The 16573-nt window shown below is 41.6% G+C and overlaps 1 protein-coding gene across 2 annotated transcripts; it reads right to left on the bottom strand.

The window, feature by feature from the left end:
• Positions 1 to 1859: 1859 nt before the first annotated feature.
• mbtd1 (mbt domain containing 1) lies at positions 1860 to 15758 on the bottom strand. Of its 2 annotated transcripts, XM_076093081.1 has the most exons (18): positions 15601 to 15743; positions 14845 to 14908; positions 14307 to 14511; positions 14044 to 14177; positions 13842 to 13956; positions 13662 to 13744; positions 13457 to 13574; positions 12136 to 12270; positions 11940 to 12028; positions 11417 to 11651; positions 10432 to 10487; positions 7872 to 7976; positions 7614 to 7761; positions 6459 to 6541; positions 5205 to 5439; positions 3448 to 3519; positions 2753 to 2908; positions 1860 to 2359 (listed from the first exon to the last, which is right to left on the bottom strand). In XM_076093081.1, exons 3-18 carry the CDS (start codon positions 14461 to 14463, stop codon positions 2241 to 2243), a joined length of 2040 nt encoding a protein of 679 aa, XP_075949196.1. In that variant the 5' UTR covers positions 14464 to 14511; positions 14845 to 14908; positions 15601 to 15743; the 3' UTR covers positions 1860 to 2240. The 2 variants fall into 2 exon arrangements, with proteins under 2 accessions (XP_075949196.1, XP_075949194.1); XM_076093079.1 differs by lacking the exon at positions 14845 to 14908 and having other exon boundaries at positions 15601 to 15758.
• Between the last annotated feature and the right edge of the window lie 815 nt (positions 15759 to 16573).

Here is a 16573-nt window from a genome sequence, read left to right as displayed (position 1 = left end):
ATTACCCGAATAAAATATTGAACATATTCGTTTCTTTTCGCATTTGGAAAACAAAACTGCTTGATGAGTCCAACCTGTTGTGTTCACACAGAAACCAAGGACTGATGCTACAGCTGCTGATGTATGGAGTCTCGACTGTGCCACATATTCAGTGTTCAATTATATTCAATTAATACATTACCAATAGAAAAAATAAATCTCAAGATTACTTCTTCGCTTATACATCTTTAAATGATAAGCAAACAGAATAACAGTGTGCTACTTAAATATTATATAGTCCATCCACAGACACAGAGCCTCTGTGTGGGTTCAAAATCATATCTGCCTTGTAAGCAATTTGCAATTCATAATTTACAGACAGAATAAGGAAGTAGAAATGTAACATTCTTTCTTTCCCACTGTAGTTGTTAATACATATCTTCTAAAGAGAAAAATAAACTATTCATATTTACTTTTCTAACAGGCATTAAGTGACTATAACTTCTTACTGAATGAGTGTCCAAGTGTGACGGCAGACTCCAGATCAGTGAGGAGGACTTCCAGATGGAACGTTCAGCTCGGTCCTCCTCTGGGTTTAAATACAGCAGACATGAACACAACAGGAGCACCTGCAGCCCGGTTCAGAGGACACACAGGCCCACATCGGTCCGCTGCGTCGTCACACATGCATCCACACGGTGCAAGTGGAAGTACATGTTCTGGGGCTGGACAGCGACAACGTGTCAGAGTGTACCCGATCATACCAGTAAGGTTTCTCTGTTATACAACATACCCTGCAGCTCTCTTACGGTCACACGAGGCAAATTGTTTCTCATTAAGTGAATTTTTATGTTTGTTTTTTTTAAATGGTAAAAAGCTTTAATCTCCACAGCTTCATCGTTTCTGTTCAACATTACAGAACCAGTGAGGACTTTGAATGGGCTCATGAGTCAGCGGTCCTGTGTGAGTTAGGCTTACTGTGATTAGGTCCCTACAAAGAACTCCACACGACAGCTATCAAACACACCCAACCCGGTGACCTCATTAGTGTGCACCGATTTAAGCCTCTCTGAGCTAATGTGATCCAAAGTCATCTACAGGCAGGGTTACCAGCCCGACGGTGAAGGAAAGGCTGAGTGAAGTACAAATGTACAGCCCAAAGGATTGTGGGAGAGGAGTTCTGTAACTAAATTCAAAGCTGCACTACGTCCATTCTAATCTACTAGAACATTATTGGTGCTACAATAGAAACCTCACAAGGTCTCGGTCTTGAGTCAGAGTTTGGGTTCTGTAATGAGTGAATCAGGAACGACTGCTGCTGTGGAAATGGTCTGGCAAATATCGGAAGAAACAATATGAAACTTAAAAATAATAAGAGCAATATCAGTAATGCTGAGCAGCACTGTACTGAGATCACAGTCCTCTATATGTATACTCTGTGGTTCTATTTGAACAGGTCTCCACATACTATATGAATATAATCACCTTTATGAAAACAACGCACATCAAGTTTCCCACACAGCCACCAAAAAACAAAAAATGCAAAATAAGCACATTAAGACAGAAACAACTCAAATCATTACAAAATAAGAAAGAAAAAAAAAAAAAAGAAAAAAAAAAACTTCAAGTACTATTAACAAAGTATAAGTCCAGCTGGCAATATTGTTCAGAAGAAAATAATCAAAATATCCACAACTGTGTTCCTCTTCCTGCCAGCCTCGGGGCTCTCCTCAGGCCGGTCAGCGGCGGACTCTCCCACCTGAAAACAACAAAAGAAGGGAAACACCTGGCTCAGATGGTTTCTCACAGTTTCTACAGGTCTCTGTGTATAGCCCAGATCGTGGCAGAGGCAGGGAGGGCTGGACTCCCACTCCTGTGGTTTTCCATCCATACGAATACCTCTCGTCTGATTGGATGATTCAGACAGGAGAGGAGAGAACGATGTCGCACCATCCGAGGGTGGTACGAAAAGAGAATGCCCAAACATGTGTGACCCAGGTGTTTTTGTGAGTGATTCCGTGCACACACGGCTACAAGGTTACAGAAACTGTTCAGAGGAGTGATCCCTTCAGGACCTTTTTTTTTTTCCAGAAGCTTGAAGCTGACCTCGACATCTCCTGTACTGTACTCCATGGAAGGCCGGCGGCGTTGGTCTGAGTGTGATTCGAAGTAGTTTGACTCCGTGTTCCTGATCCTTGCTGGGGGGTTGTTTCCCCAGAGGCGTGTCTTTTTGTGTCTTTTTGTCCCTCTCCGTCCCGACATCAGGGCTCCTGTTTGATGTAGTAGCTGCCCGAGCCGTTGCTCTCCTGGTCGGAGGTGCCCTGTGAGAAGGTGAACTCATCCACCTCTGGTGTCTCCTCCTTCATCCGCAGGAGAGACTCTACAGACAGAGACAGAGAGGAGAGAGACAGAGAGAGACAGCGAGACAGAGGAGAGACAGAGATGAGCCGGCTGTGTTCATGCAATTAAAAGTTAAATAATGGAGGATTGTGTGTCTTGGATTCCAGGAGTTGATGTTAACTTCACATGCATTATGAGTGTCAAGATAGCTGGTTTAAAAAAAAAAAGAGAAGAAGATCAAATGAGACAAACGTGCCTTATGACAAACCTTCACTGACATGAGAAAACATTCATGTGAGAACAACAGTGAGGTTGATTTAAGAACATGCCGCATCAGCAGCCTCCAGCTCCACAGCGAGGCCCTGTGGGCGGGACTCAAGAGGACGTCTTCTGCCGCGCTGGTTGTGTTTTTTAGAGTTAGTGTCGACGTTACCTGATTTGTGGGTTTGGTGGAGGTGGGTTCGGGGTCGGGGCCGGGAGGGCCCCTGGGCGGGGTAAGGGGGCGGGCTCTGCTCTTCGTCCCCGGAGAAGCTGCTCCGTCTCCTGCCTGCCTGACTGAAGGGCCGTCGACCAACTGGAAGCTTCCTCTCTAAAAACACCAAGCCGGACTCGGGTAAGCTACCAGGGGGCTTATTACACACAGGGGTTACATTCTACCAGAATGAGTAGTATCACTTCAGTTCACAGGAGACCAATGGGAAATAACACTCACACATATATACATGCACAGCATTTTTGTTTTTAAGTTTAAGTGTATTTTCATATTTGCAACCATAGACTTCCATATAAACTGCTTGTGTTCAGCAAAATAAAGTGTACCAATTTAGAACAATGTGGTCCTAATGGGGGTGCGACACCCGGCCTTGTGCTCTGACAATACCGGAAGTATCTCATACCCCCAACAAGCATGCAGGTATATGTGTGTTAATAACTATTCCAGTCAAGAAGGGAAAGGACAGGACGTTCGTCTTTCTACACCAGCCAGCAGTAACGTGACACCGAGCAGTCTGACAGCAGCTTCTAGCTCAAGTGGAGCCAGTCACAGGAAGAGGAAGAGGAAGAGGAAGAGGAGACGTCAACGGAAGATGTGGAGTGAAATAAATCTACAGTACAAGACGGATTACTCACTTTTCTTTTGGCCTTTGTACTGCTGGGCCTTTTTCTTCTGCTTGGGTACAGATTGAGGCATTTCTCTGTTACCTGAAAAATAAAAGAGCACCAGACAGTAAACTACGGGACATTGGAGGGATAGTGAGGTGGAGCGCAGACCACGAAAGCAAATGGTATCAAACGTGTAGCAATATCGATTGTAGGAGTTCTAGTACAACCTACAAGTACGGATGCATCGATCCGATATGCGGGATCGGCATCGACGCCGATACTGGCTTATTAAGGGCGTCACATGTCTGCAATGACACCACCCATCCACAGTGAACACAGCTGCTACAGGTATCAAATCAGCGCATACCTTGAGTAGTGTGAGACGAGGCCTTCATCGAGAAAATGCCGAAAAGATACGCATTATTAAAATGTATCCAGAAGTATATGAAAGGAAAAGATTACAAAATGATGAGTAGAAATGTTACGGGAGTGTATCAAATATTATAAAATGGAAACTAAACTAAAAAGGATCAAGACATACGCAATATGGAATAATATGTGACCGCTAAAAATGAAATATGTGTTTTCATCTTCTGAAGCTACATTCTATTCAAAAGTTATTCCACCATGTTCATATTCAACGTCCTCAGAAATAGAGTGTGGAACATTGCTTCAGTCATCTCACAGCAGCTCTTATTTACCCTAATAACCCAACAGCTCTATTCCAACGTTTACAAAGCACTTATCTCTGTGGCTTGATTCAAGGAAAAATTAAAAATATAAATACATTCAAGTCAACAAAAAAGGATCATTTTACTTTGTTATTGTCATGTATAATTCTAATTATTAGGAAATAAATGATTGGATTTTAATTTTAATATTTGCTTTGATTAAACATTTTTGGGGGCGTTAGAAGTTTGAATGTATTCTACGCTGCTTAGAGCTAGGAAGTTATTCCCTCTCTAATAACAGCTCCAGAGTGTAACTCATGCAACCTTCTCTGATGTTAGCCGTTAGCTCCGTTATAAGCAGGGCTTTGCTACAGAGACCACGTGCTGTCGACAGAACAGCGTGCATAATTACAATATTTCATACGTGTCAGATTTAGTTCGCTGTTCCAAATATTGCTATGCTGTTAGCCAAGCAGCTGCTAACAGCATTCATTAACGAGCTCTGCTCTTGCCAGTTTCAACAGATTTGTTGTTCACAGTGTAGCATTAGCATTAGCATCATCTCACTCGCTCCGATCAGTCAACTGCATTCTACTTGCCCGAACACACAGTTTACTTGCCCCGGGCTAGCAGGCCAGCATAAAAGGCCTTTTCCTCAAAATTAGCCGTTTCTTCTACTCAGTAGCCCTGACACACACAACACCTTCTCTGAACCTGGTTTTATCCAATGTTCAGATCCCTTTTGCACATATTTAATAAACCTCATTTATATTTCTACACATCAAATAAAAATTAAAAACCTTTTTGTCTTGTGTGTAGCTAAAGGACAACAAATGACTCACTGCGTATGTAACCTTGAGTAAACTTGACTTCTCTTAATGTGACAGAATTCAATCCGGACTACCATGTTGGAAGCATAACAGAAAAGTTACAGAAAAAAATTGCCATTGCAATTACTGCAGAAAACTTGTCAAACACAAGGTGGACATGGAAAACATACAGAACGTTTCCATCATGAAGTGTTACCTGAAATAAATTCTACTATCTAACATGTAGAGGATTACATATTGTGTGTAAAGTTGACACAGTGGCTGAGATGCATCCCGCTCTTACTCTGTGAGGCGGGGGGTTGGAGCTGGTAGCCCGTCAGCTGACACCAGCCCACGGGGTAGAGGTCAGGTGACTCGCAGTCCACCCACTGGTCGTACTCGTCCTCCCAGCCGTCAAAGTGGATCCTCAGTAGCCGGTGCACAATCCTCGTCACCGTGGCAACACACACCAGCCGCGGCTCCATCAGATCAACGGCCTCCAGCTTCATGCCTTGACGGAAGCCGTGATTGGGAATCTCCTAAGAGATTTACATGAAATCGAAGCACAGACGTTAGTGAGCAGTAAGCTACTGGTGAGTACATGTTCCTGCAAACAGAGGAGAAGCACCGACAACTCCTGAATCCCACGGGCAACAGATACGAGGCTGTGTATGAAAGGGAGGCTTTCAGCCAAACAAAGGCCAGCAAGTGGTACCTTTAAAAGACCATTTTCACCGACATCGATTTTCCAATTCATGCGAGTGGCTCTGTCATTTTTGAATGTATTTTCCTAAAAGAGGCCATTGGTTTTTAATGCATTTTAAAATCTGCTCACAGAGACTCTAACTTGCTCCATACTGAGGAGAACATGGTGCTGAGGCGGAAGAAGAAGAGTCGACAACGCTGCTACATCTCAAATATGGCTGCATGCGGTTCATCCCAAAAAAGCCCAGAGGTTAAAACATCCACAAACAATTAACAATTAAAAACTAGAGGTCGATCAATAAATCCATCAAAAAGCCGACAGACAGATGGGCCTACCTAAATAGCCTCTATGAATCCAATACATCTGGACCTGAACATCAAACTCACAGTAATAGTCATTAAATTATTGAAGATCAAATAGATTAATATATTATAGAAAATCAAATTGATAACTTAAAGTAACAGTAGAATGATTTATTTTGGACTAAAAGCTGATATTGTTGTGTTATATTATATATTTGAGATTATTTCTGTGGGGAGAATTAAATTGAAAACGGTCAAATATGAATCCCACATGTTTGCTATGTCGGAAAATCAGCTGTCCATCTGGACCGCAAACGGTTAGCCCAAATGTTCTAAACCTTTCGCCAGAAAGAATAATGTGTTGAAGGTTTTGGAGTTTTCATGCTTTCTGCAACTAATCACAGCGGTGCTCCGTTTACCTGCTGCTTTCTGTTGGGAGGCGGAGTGCTATGAAACCCTGTTCTATTAAACAACCAGAAAAATGAAACCAGAAGACAATGAAACTGAAAGACAAGATCTCAACACAAACACAGTGGAGAAACCAGCCTACCTTGTTAAAGAGCTTGACAGGAGCAGCTATTGAACCTGTTTCTCTGAGGTAGTCAAACCATTTAAATGGCAGTTTAGTGTACCCTAGGGAACAGAGTCAGTGTTGAGACCAGAACATTAAGAAATCATATGCAAGAAGATGTTATCAAACTACTTCTAACCATAAACTTCACCTAACGAGATAAGGTATTCAAATATGGCATAGTATAGAGGCTATGTATGGAAGATTTGAAGTACCTAAATAAAACTTTTTAGTCAGTTTTCATCAGGAGGTGCAAGAGAATATGTTCGTTTTAGAGATGGAGACACATCGTCCATGAAAAACAATCAACTATCCAAAACATAGCTGGGAGGAGTCAGCTTTTCATCACCGACACAGCTGGATGCAGCCATGACAGTCTTTCACGGTCAAACGGTCCTGTAGCTAACCAGCCGGAGGGACATCCTATTAAGTGGACATTTAATTACATGTGTGATTGAGATCAACACATCTGCTGTGAGAGTGTACTGTGAAAGAGAAAAAGCTCCCAGAGCACCTTCTCATGAGAAACTAATGCCAGTGCTTTGGATCAGTCAAACATTGCTAATAGCTCAAACAGTGGGACTGGGTGTCGGTGACAATAGGGTCGATCTATTCAATTAAATTAAATGTTTACATCCGATTATATATGCGCGTACTGTGTCATGTGGAAGCAGGCCGCCGGTAGACCGCATATCTGAGGGCAATAACAACCAACGCTTCAGGCGGTATTTCAGACGTGCTACCGCAACAAGTTTGCCGATGTTTCAGGGGGTGGCGGTAGCGCTGCAAGATATAACACAACCAACTTCACCGAGCATCTCCAAAGGCATCATACCGAAGAATTTGAAAAATATCTTTTCAGTAAATGTATCTCGCTATCGACAGATACCCAAAAAACGCAGGTATCAGTATTGGGGGCTGAAAAAGTGCATCCCTAGACATCTAAATAATAATTTTGTTTTTTCGACACGACACAGTAAATGCATACATAAGATGAAAATCGAACAATTTAACTATATTTCTTTGTTTGTTTGTATTTAGGCATTTTAAATCTTCCATACCTCTGTAGTCCACTCAATGGGATCAAATTTATGATGAAGGGCTCAACGAAACAAGGACGCGAGTGTACAGTACCTCTAGGGGGCGTGAGTTCAATGTTGTTGATTTCACAGAAGCCGACGGGGTAGATGGACGGGGAGGTGCCGTGGTAGCAGAACCAGTCTGATCCATCCACTGCCTCCGAACCATCAATCCCGATCATGAGGTACCCGTCTGCCAACACCTACACAAGACCAAAACGGCTGAAGTCAGCCTGGACCAGGCAAGTTGTTTCCCCCTCACCCACAGCATTTCATCTCAACATCAATGCAGACTCCAGAAAAACCCACTTACCTTTCTTACAGTGGCTACACATATAGCTGAGAGGTTGAGGGGGTCAATGGCTTCTAATTTCATCCCATCTTTGAACCAATCCCCAGTCTGGTCCACGTCTTTCACCTGATACACATTCAGATGGAAGAAATACACATTGGGGATTATTATTTGAAATACGATTGAGTCAGGCATTGTATTAGAATGCCATAATAGTGACATCAGTTGGACAAGTCTTAGGTTTTTAAGGGTTTGTGGAGACCGGTCACATAGATGCATCAATGTCATCACCTGCACATGGGAATGAAAAGCAACACACAGCGTCTGTTGAATACCAGTGCTCTGTTGACTGTTTAACTAATCCAGGCTAAAATAATCCTGCTGGTTCTCATCCATTATATGTGGATGTCATCATGAATAATAGTGGGCTCTTATTTTGAAATACAGGCTCAAAGTGATTGCATTACATGAGGTATGCGGGACTCATGTCTCGCTTTTGTGTGTTCCTGGAACTTCCCGCATTGTTACAGGTGTTATTTTGTTCTGCGTTGTGCTCCACAATGTCTCCACACTGTCATTACTGTTAAACAGTTACATATTACCAGTGAATGTGGTTGGACTTTGGGTGATGTTGGTACCTGATTGGTGAGGACATGAAAGAGACATTTCAGTGAAAATGATGAGCCTGTGGTGAACATGAAACCTCACTAGCTTCTTTCAGAGAGCAGTTTTAATTGCATAAATAAAATGAAGTTTTAGCGTTCAAGTGACAAATTATCATTTAAAAAGTCAAATGGTCTTTTCAAGAATGTTTTAGGTGAGTTTTTGGACTGGTTCATTTATCATGCATAGCAGGGTTTGACATCAAGCTTTTTCAGTGGAGATGTTTGACTTGCCCGATAAATCCAAACCTACTTTTCCAAAAGGAAAAATGTAGGCCTATTAAAAAAAAAATGAACCTCGCTGATTATTGTAAAACAATCATTGAAACTGGACAGACAAAATAAAACTCATCAAAACTGTCTCAGTTAGTCTCTCAACAATCACCCACTCTGGTTTCTCTTATGGAAGCTTGGCATTAGTCATTTTAATGATGTAACCAGCGTCGGAAATACACGAGGGCAAAGGGCAAAACTGCCCCTAAGAAATATCATTTTGCCCCTGATATCACTAGGAGAGGGGCAAAAAATGCCCCCGAACTTTCTAAACGAATACAAAAAATGGAGCGCTTCTTAATCAGACCTGTGACTGCAGTCAACTCAGCAGACACTTAAATTTGAGTGCACCTATATGTTGAAATTCACGGTAAACTCATTCAAACGGCACAGATCGGGAGCGAGCGAAGGACTTGGAAAGTTAACGGAAAGATTAACGTGAGACAACATCCGGTTTCTACAGACGAACATCCGGTTTTCAGAATAAGATGCCAACAAAGTATACATATTGCATAATGGAAATCAGATTAAATGAATTATGTTCACATTAAGTATAAAACATGCTACCTGCATCTCGTGAGTTAAAGGGAAAATACACCTAAATTGTGCGTAAAGTGTCTTTATTCTTTGATTTGAGGGTTGCTGGAAATGAATAATACCTGACTGACAGTCAATTAAGATATTTTACTAAGTAAAAACTCTGAACTGAATTTGTACCTTCAAATGGCACATTTTTTAAATTTTTAAGGTGCTATAAAAATGTTTTTCTCAAAGATTCCACACAATGGCTAATGCATAAGTTCAGGACAAAAATGGGTAATATCACAATATTTGAGGTGCTACAAAAATATTTTTTCTCAATAATTCCATACAATGACTGATGTATATGCAATCAAGGCATCGTTGACTTAATAATTGTTAATAGTTGTTTAAAACATTTAATAACAATAAATAACCACAAAGAAATAAGAATAAAATTGAATATGATTGTCTGATTGTCAGTTTGTTTTTTGTTAAAAAAAATCTAAGAAAACACTTTGAATCTGTAGACTACTGCCTAATAGTCTTATTATTGCCATTTGATGACAATTGTTCAAATATTGTAAGCCTAAATAAGCATATTTATTATTTTGAACAAAGGTTAAATGTTATTTCACAAGTTTCAAAAAGTGCCCCCAATTTTTTGAAAATGCCCCTGGATTTCAGTCAGTGGGGGCAAAAATTGCCCCCAAAAAAATATGTAAATTTCCTACCCTGGATGTAACGTGAGCTGCTTCGAGCTAGTGTTAGGAAGTTAAACAGATCATGAATTCCATTCTCTAATCTCTACTTTATATTGCTGAGAAACATCTCCGTCAAACAACTATTTACCGTCACCGTCACCGTCTCACAGGAAGCACATGTGAGATGTGTTGCCCGGGCCAGCTTTACATTTTGCATTACACATTTTTGAAAAGTGTACCCACACCCGTGACCGCTTATGGTTGGCCATTGCCCTGACTCACTGTGACTTGGAACAAGCTGCAGGTGTGACAATGACAGGAAATTACATACCTGCGACTCAATTCAAACCACTGCTGTAAGATTACTTCTTAGGAGAGGCTATTAGGATAGCAGAAAAATAAAATGAACTGGTTTTGCTTTACCTTCTGGAAGAACAGTGCGGGAGCATCAGCTTGACCCTCAATTTTCTTTGAAACATCTGAAAAATAAATTGACAGAGCAAAAGGACTTCAAGATGCTTCAGCAATATATACAAGCTAACAAAGCAGCTCCGTGAGCGTGAAATAGAATACAGACAGTAGAAGCAGGACTTCAACGAACACACTTTGATGAGAAAATAAATGATGATTGGAATTAATATGAGCATAGAGGGAAAAAGTTCCTTCTAGAACGTTGTCGGACTCATAAGAAAATCTGAGCCTGTCAGTGGCAAAAACCAGCACCTGTAGTGGACGAATACTGACGGAGTCGCCCCGAGCGATTACACTGCAGCCTGTTAGGTGTCTGCAGCAGTCTCCATAAATATGTCAGTCACTTAGACAATAAATATGGGAAAATAGGGTCCAGGTAGAAGATTACCCTTTCAAAATATAAACAGACAGATTAACACATTGTTGGTTTTGGTTTATGGGATTTGTTGACAATAACAAAAATATAGAACCTCACGAGCATTATTACGTTTTTCTTGTTATTTAACGTGTTGCATGCAGAGCGATCCACACATTAAAGTCCCACAAATAGCAAAAGATAGAAACACATAAACAAATGTCAAAAACAATACAGATAGTACACATTGTACATATAATCCCAGCATTTATCCCACTGCTTATATTAAAGAAAAACATGAAATGGAAATAGCTTTTATACACACAGCACTACTTCTTAAAGGAACAGTGTGTAACATTTAGGGGGATTTATTGGCAGAAATATAATATAATATGCATAACTGTGTTTTCATTAATGCATAATCACCTGAAACTAAGAATCGTTCTGTTATTGTTAGCTTAGAATAAGCCATTTATATCTACATTATTAAAGACCAGCATATCGGGAAGCTCACCACTAGTGTCACTAAATCTCACATACTGGACCTTTAAAGTGTTACTGGGTTTTTGTCCCCACACTCACCAGATCGTTTGAAGCGGTGTCCGATGCTGCGTGACCAGCCTATATTATGAATGAGGGGGCTGTACATGTGGCACCAGAAGTCGTCCGACCCGTCCTGGCTCTCCTCGTAGACCAGCCTGAGGCGACCCCCGGTTACCTGCTCCACCAGTGCCACTCGTGTCCGGCACAGGTAGTTCTTGTCCACCACCTCGACCCGCATCAGCTTCTTAAAGGGGAACTGCAAGTTCTCGTGTACCTATGGAAAAAAGTCATGCATGGTTTCAACAAAGGCAAAACCAGAGGATTTAAAATGTTTCGTTTTGTCGAGTGCTTTTGAGAGGAATTTCAAGTCCGACACAAATGAACAATTAGGGTCAGCAATATGCGCTTCTGTCAAATCTTTATCAAGTTTAGAGATGATAAAACAACAGAAAACAGATTCGCTACCAGCTGGCTCTGATTTGAAAGATATTGGCCCTGGCCATCAAAAACAGAAAGAAAACTACACCATCATCAAAATGATGAGGCATATATTGGGTCTCACCTTGGCATTAAAGTCGGGTGGCAGTGTTTTAGCTCCAGTGAGACGCTTCACAAGAAAGGCTTTCCAGTTAGAGTACTTATGCTGTATGCCTGGAAGGGAGGTCACAAGAATGAACAGTAACATTTGCCACCAACCCCCCCCCGAGGACACGGGCATTCAAGAACAAGACTGTGCACACGTTTGGCACGCGACTCACTTTTTGGAGGTACGAGGGGTTTGCCGCTCGAGGCGCACCATCCCACCGGGTGCACTTCAGGCACGCAGAGGTCACACCAGAAGTCCTTGCTGGTGTCGTTGTCAAAGCCCTCGTACCGCAGCAGAGCCTTGAACCCTGCACGACACACAAAACACGGTGCAACCGTGGAAACAAACAGCAGTCATCAAACCGACTCCCAATCAGGGTCCACTAGCTTGCTTCTTCTAGACTTTCAACCCGACCACATGGTCTCCATCATCAGATGATGTTTCCTCTGTTGTCGTTGTCATGGAACTGTAGGTGTCATGTCATTGAGCATGTGAAACTCAACTTTTAAGTAACTATGGACGAGAAGTCTTAAGGATAATAAAACATTTCACTCAATCTGCTGATGAAAAATTCAGTGACAGGACGATTAACACTGGAACTCAATACAAAGATGTGTCAACAACATGGCTTGTGGACTGTAAGTTGTTATCGTGGTTGTCAACATACTTTGTCAGAATGAGTGCATTTGTTTTGATACAGTTGTGCTTGTGTGCATGACGTGCATGTTAGCATGTATAGTTAGGTTTAACAGAGTTGACGCTTAATGATCGTTGACGTTCATCGGTATCGTGTCATAATGACACGACATATGTTTATCGATTTACATCATCGTTGTCCCAAGCAGGAGATAAGACGTGAAAAAATGTGAAGCTTATAAAATACAATACTCATATGCCATAAGTACATTGAAAATATTATTGGTTGCTGTAATTTCTCCGCTCGATATTACTGGCCATGAAGTGATCCCTCACTAGCACCAAACACTGTACGAGATGACTGACAGAATCCAAAGTCAGTGAAAATAAGCCTCCAGATGTCTGAGACAAAGTGAGTGGATCTTCAGAAGCGAGTCCTTTTATAAAAAACGTTTTCCCTTGTTGAGCTGCAGCGGAGTTTTACTTAATTAGATCAGCTGCTCGTACCACCCACAATGCAACGATACAAAGCCGGTTGAAAATCGTCAAAGTAATTCACCGACTTCTGTCTGAGCTGTGCCCCACTGATGTGCATTGTGTCACTGTATTGAACCTCAATGTGATTCCTTTACATGTGATTTTGTGTACATTTGCCATATTGTCATATACAGCATATTCATATTGGAAGATACCGATTTTGACCAAATCAGCTAGTCCCACCTTTCATACATAGGAATGAAAATTTTAATTCTAAACAAAAAAAAAAAGTAGAAAATACTAATACTAATTGATACTTTTAGAGTAGATTTATCCTTTGACCAAATTTCCTTTAGCTATCTGAGGAAGTGTAGTCTTACCAGCTAGCTTGATGATTTCTGCTATCCAGTACACCTTAGTGGAGAGGTTGGTATCGGAGTTGGTCACTTCAATCCTCACTCCTTCTTCTACGTCTCCCCAGCATGTCCCCATAGGGGCCTGAAACACGGAGGAAGCAGTGAGTTTTAAAATCACGAAAGACAGAAATTGGGGGTCGCTACCTACTGAAGTCCAGCTTTTACTCACATGCTTGAAACAGCTGACTGGAGCTCCGATCGTGTTATTGCTACAGATATACCGACCCCAGTCAAAGCTCTCTGCAGGGACCACTGACAGAAAACAAGAGACAGTGTAAAGCTGGAGGACATCTCAACAGAGCAGCACTGTTACACTATTAATCGTATCTACTGCTTTTTGGTAACATACCGGCTTTTGATTTGGCCTGGTTCTGCTGACTTGCTTGGTACTGAGCGTAAGCAGCCAACTTTGCCATAAGAGGCTGTTTCTGTAAGACTTTCGCCTTTTTTGTTGGTGGTTTGCCCTTGCAAAGTCAAAGCAGATATCAATATTAGTGCAATAATATTAGTTTAATCTGAAGTTGTTGTAGGAGGCCTAACAATGCACTTACCTGGAGTCTTGCCAAGATGCTGGCCTTTTTGGAATTTGAGGAATAACTCCGAGAACAGGACACACTGCAGAAGCGCTTGGTTTTTGAGTAAAAGGCATCTCGCACTCCAACCATCCCACACATCTCGCAAGTGGCTGTGAAACAGAGACCACAAAACAGACACATGTATTCTGTTAAAATCATCTCAGATTACAACATGCTGGCAAAATGTAATAATAACATATTTCAAAGCACAAGTTCCAGACATATTTCCATGCACTGACCCATTCCAGCCTTGCCGTCAGGGTAAGTGTAGACTTGGCCATTGTTCTTGATGATGGGCAGGGTTGCAGGGATGGAAGGCACCACCTCATCCTCGCTGTCTTCTGAGCTGGAGCTGCTGGTAGACTCCTCGCTGCAGCTGTCATAGCCATCAAACATCCCGAAGGAGTCTCTCCGCTTGCGCTCTGAACGTGGGGTGCGTTCCGCCTTTACAACCAAGTAAATTACAAAAAGACGTTCAAATTTGAATGTAATATTTTAAGGCAGCAACTAACCATTATGTTCAACAATTAATTTTGTGATTACGTTCTGATGTAGTTTGGGTCAATAAAATGTCAGAAAATGGTGAGAATGTCCATCACAGTTTTCCCAACATTGAAAGCTGTTAGGCCCAAAAAACGTGCAAAGCCCAAATATATTCACTTTTGTATCATAAAGCTCAAAGGAAACCAACACATATTTGCATTAGAGGGCAGGGACCAGTGGCTTTTTGTCATGTTTATCCAGTACCGGTAACTATTGTACATGCACAGTTTTTACCTTGACGATATTTTACAGTCTCATTAAAATCTCATCTGCTTTGGAATGTGACCTGGGAAGCTGGCTGTGGAAGCCAATGAGAAATTAATATTAATAAAAAAAACAATTAAAAGAAGATGTTGTAATGCAAAATCTGCTTGTAATGACTGCCGTGAAAATCTGAAAATGCATTACGCCTTGCGCATTAAATATAACGTTACATGATCCGGAACAGTGTGCTAAAGTGTTTATTTTGACACAGCCGGCCGGTCTACTTCCTCCTCTGAGCATTGCATCCCATCTGTCGGCGCTAACAAAAATCATTTTGCCAGAGCCAGAAATAATTCTAAAAGAAATAAAACAATGCACCAGCCAGGAAAGACATACTACACTGAATGTAAGCCGTACAAAATAGAAAAGCTAGCTAATACATACGCTGGAATTAGGGGAGGCCTTATTGCAAATAGCTCCTAATGCTAACTAGCGTTAGCGCAGCTAGCTAGCGGAAACCTGTTTTCCCAGTTTATATCCATAAATGCAAACCACAATTTTAATTTGGGTAGCAAACCTACTCCTACACATATGTTGTTAAAACAAGTGTGATGCTACTTTATTTCTATACTTGTTTATTTTTGGGTGAGCTTGCTGATAATAACGCTGGCTGACCCACTAGCTAGCTACCAAACAGATAACAACAAAGGAGTAGCGCTAGCCTACTAGCAGCAAATCCTCTGTAATCGGAGGCTCGCGGCCGTAAAATGTTTCAAATTCACTTACCAAATCCCTTGTGTCTTCCATCAGCCCTTCATATAGATAACGTTCTAGGTAACTGTGTTGCCCAGTGCAAATAAAACCCCTACGATGGGGATAAATTCTGGTTTTGAAATACCAAAGTCTAAATGAATACTACCAAGCAGGATATCAACAAAATACTCTGCTGCCTCTGCGCATGTGCAAGTGTAACCTACTTTCATGCAATTGGTCAATCCGGAATGGAGGTCATCAACCCACACAGAAACAAAACAGTGGACTCTGCAATCGAAATGAATGAATGGCCTCCTCAGTTTAATGGCCTCAACAGAACTAGAGTAGATCCGTGGACGTTTTGATGTTTTTTTGATAGTTTTTGTAAATTCCTCTTTAGGTTTTTTCTTTTGAAGAGAGACACAAAGAAAGACAGGTGACCCAGACTTCCCTCTCACCGGCAACATGTTCCAGCTCATTCTGGGGGATCCCGAGGCGTTCCCAGGCCAGCTGGGAGATATAATCTCTCCAGCGTGTTCTGGGTCTTCCCCGGGGTCTCTTCCCAGTTGGACGTGCCTGGAAAACCTCCAGTGGGAGGCGTCCAGGAGGCATCCTAATTAGATGCCCGAACCACCTCAGCTGACTCCTTTCGACGCGGGTAACATTAGAATACAAATAAATTAATGAATATAAATAGATACATATGGGTAGATTGGAGTATGTCAGGAACAGTATGTGACTACAGGTGGTTTAATATTCATGTACCATACAGCAATACTTAACTTTTCTATTAATCAGTGCATTGTTTGATGCAATACAGTTCGTAATATAGTTTAATCAAAGACAATTTGTGTGTGCAGAGTTGTTGCTGTTGGCACTGATATTCCGTTCCTTGCGTGAAGGCAGAGCACATCAGCCTGTAAAGGTAGACGCAGAGTAAAAGTATTCACCATTTCTACCACTAGATGACAGTATAAGTGTATTTAAACCATATATTTAGTTATAT

This window comes from Anarhichas minor, unplaced genomic scaffold (assembly GCF_050575085.1).
Source record: "Anarhichas minor isolate MPS153535 unplaced genomic scaffold, ASM5057508v1 ptg000017l, whole genome shotgun sequence".
Taxonomy (NCBI): Eukaryota; Metazoa; Chordata; class Actinopteri; order Perciformes; family Anarhichadidae; genus Anarhichas; species Anarhichas minor.
This window is presented reverse-complemented; position numbering and strand designations above follow the sequence as displayed.

What these genes read in the sequence shown, in the direction of transcription:
- mbtd1 (XM_076093079.1), bottom strand. Translation starts at nt 15,621, where the DNA reads ATGGAAGACACAAGGGATTTG. An exon ending in TGACGGCAAGGCTGGAATGG is followed by an intron (nt 14,178 to 14,306) that starts GTCAGTGCATGG and finishes TCTGTTTCACAG; the next exon opens with CCACTTGCGAGATGTGTGGG. An exon ending in CCAGGCCAAATCAAAAGCCG is followed by an intron (nt 13,745 to 13,841) that starts GTATGTTACCAA and finishes GTTTTCTGTCAG; the next exon opens with TGGTCCCTGCAGAGAGCTTT.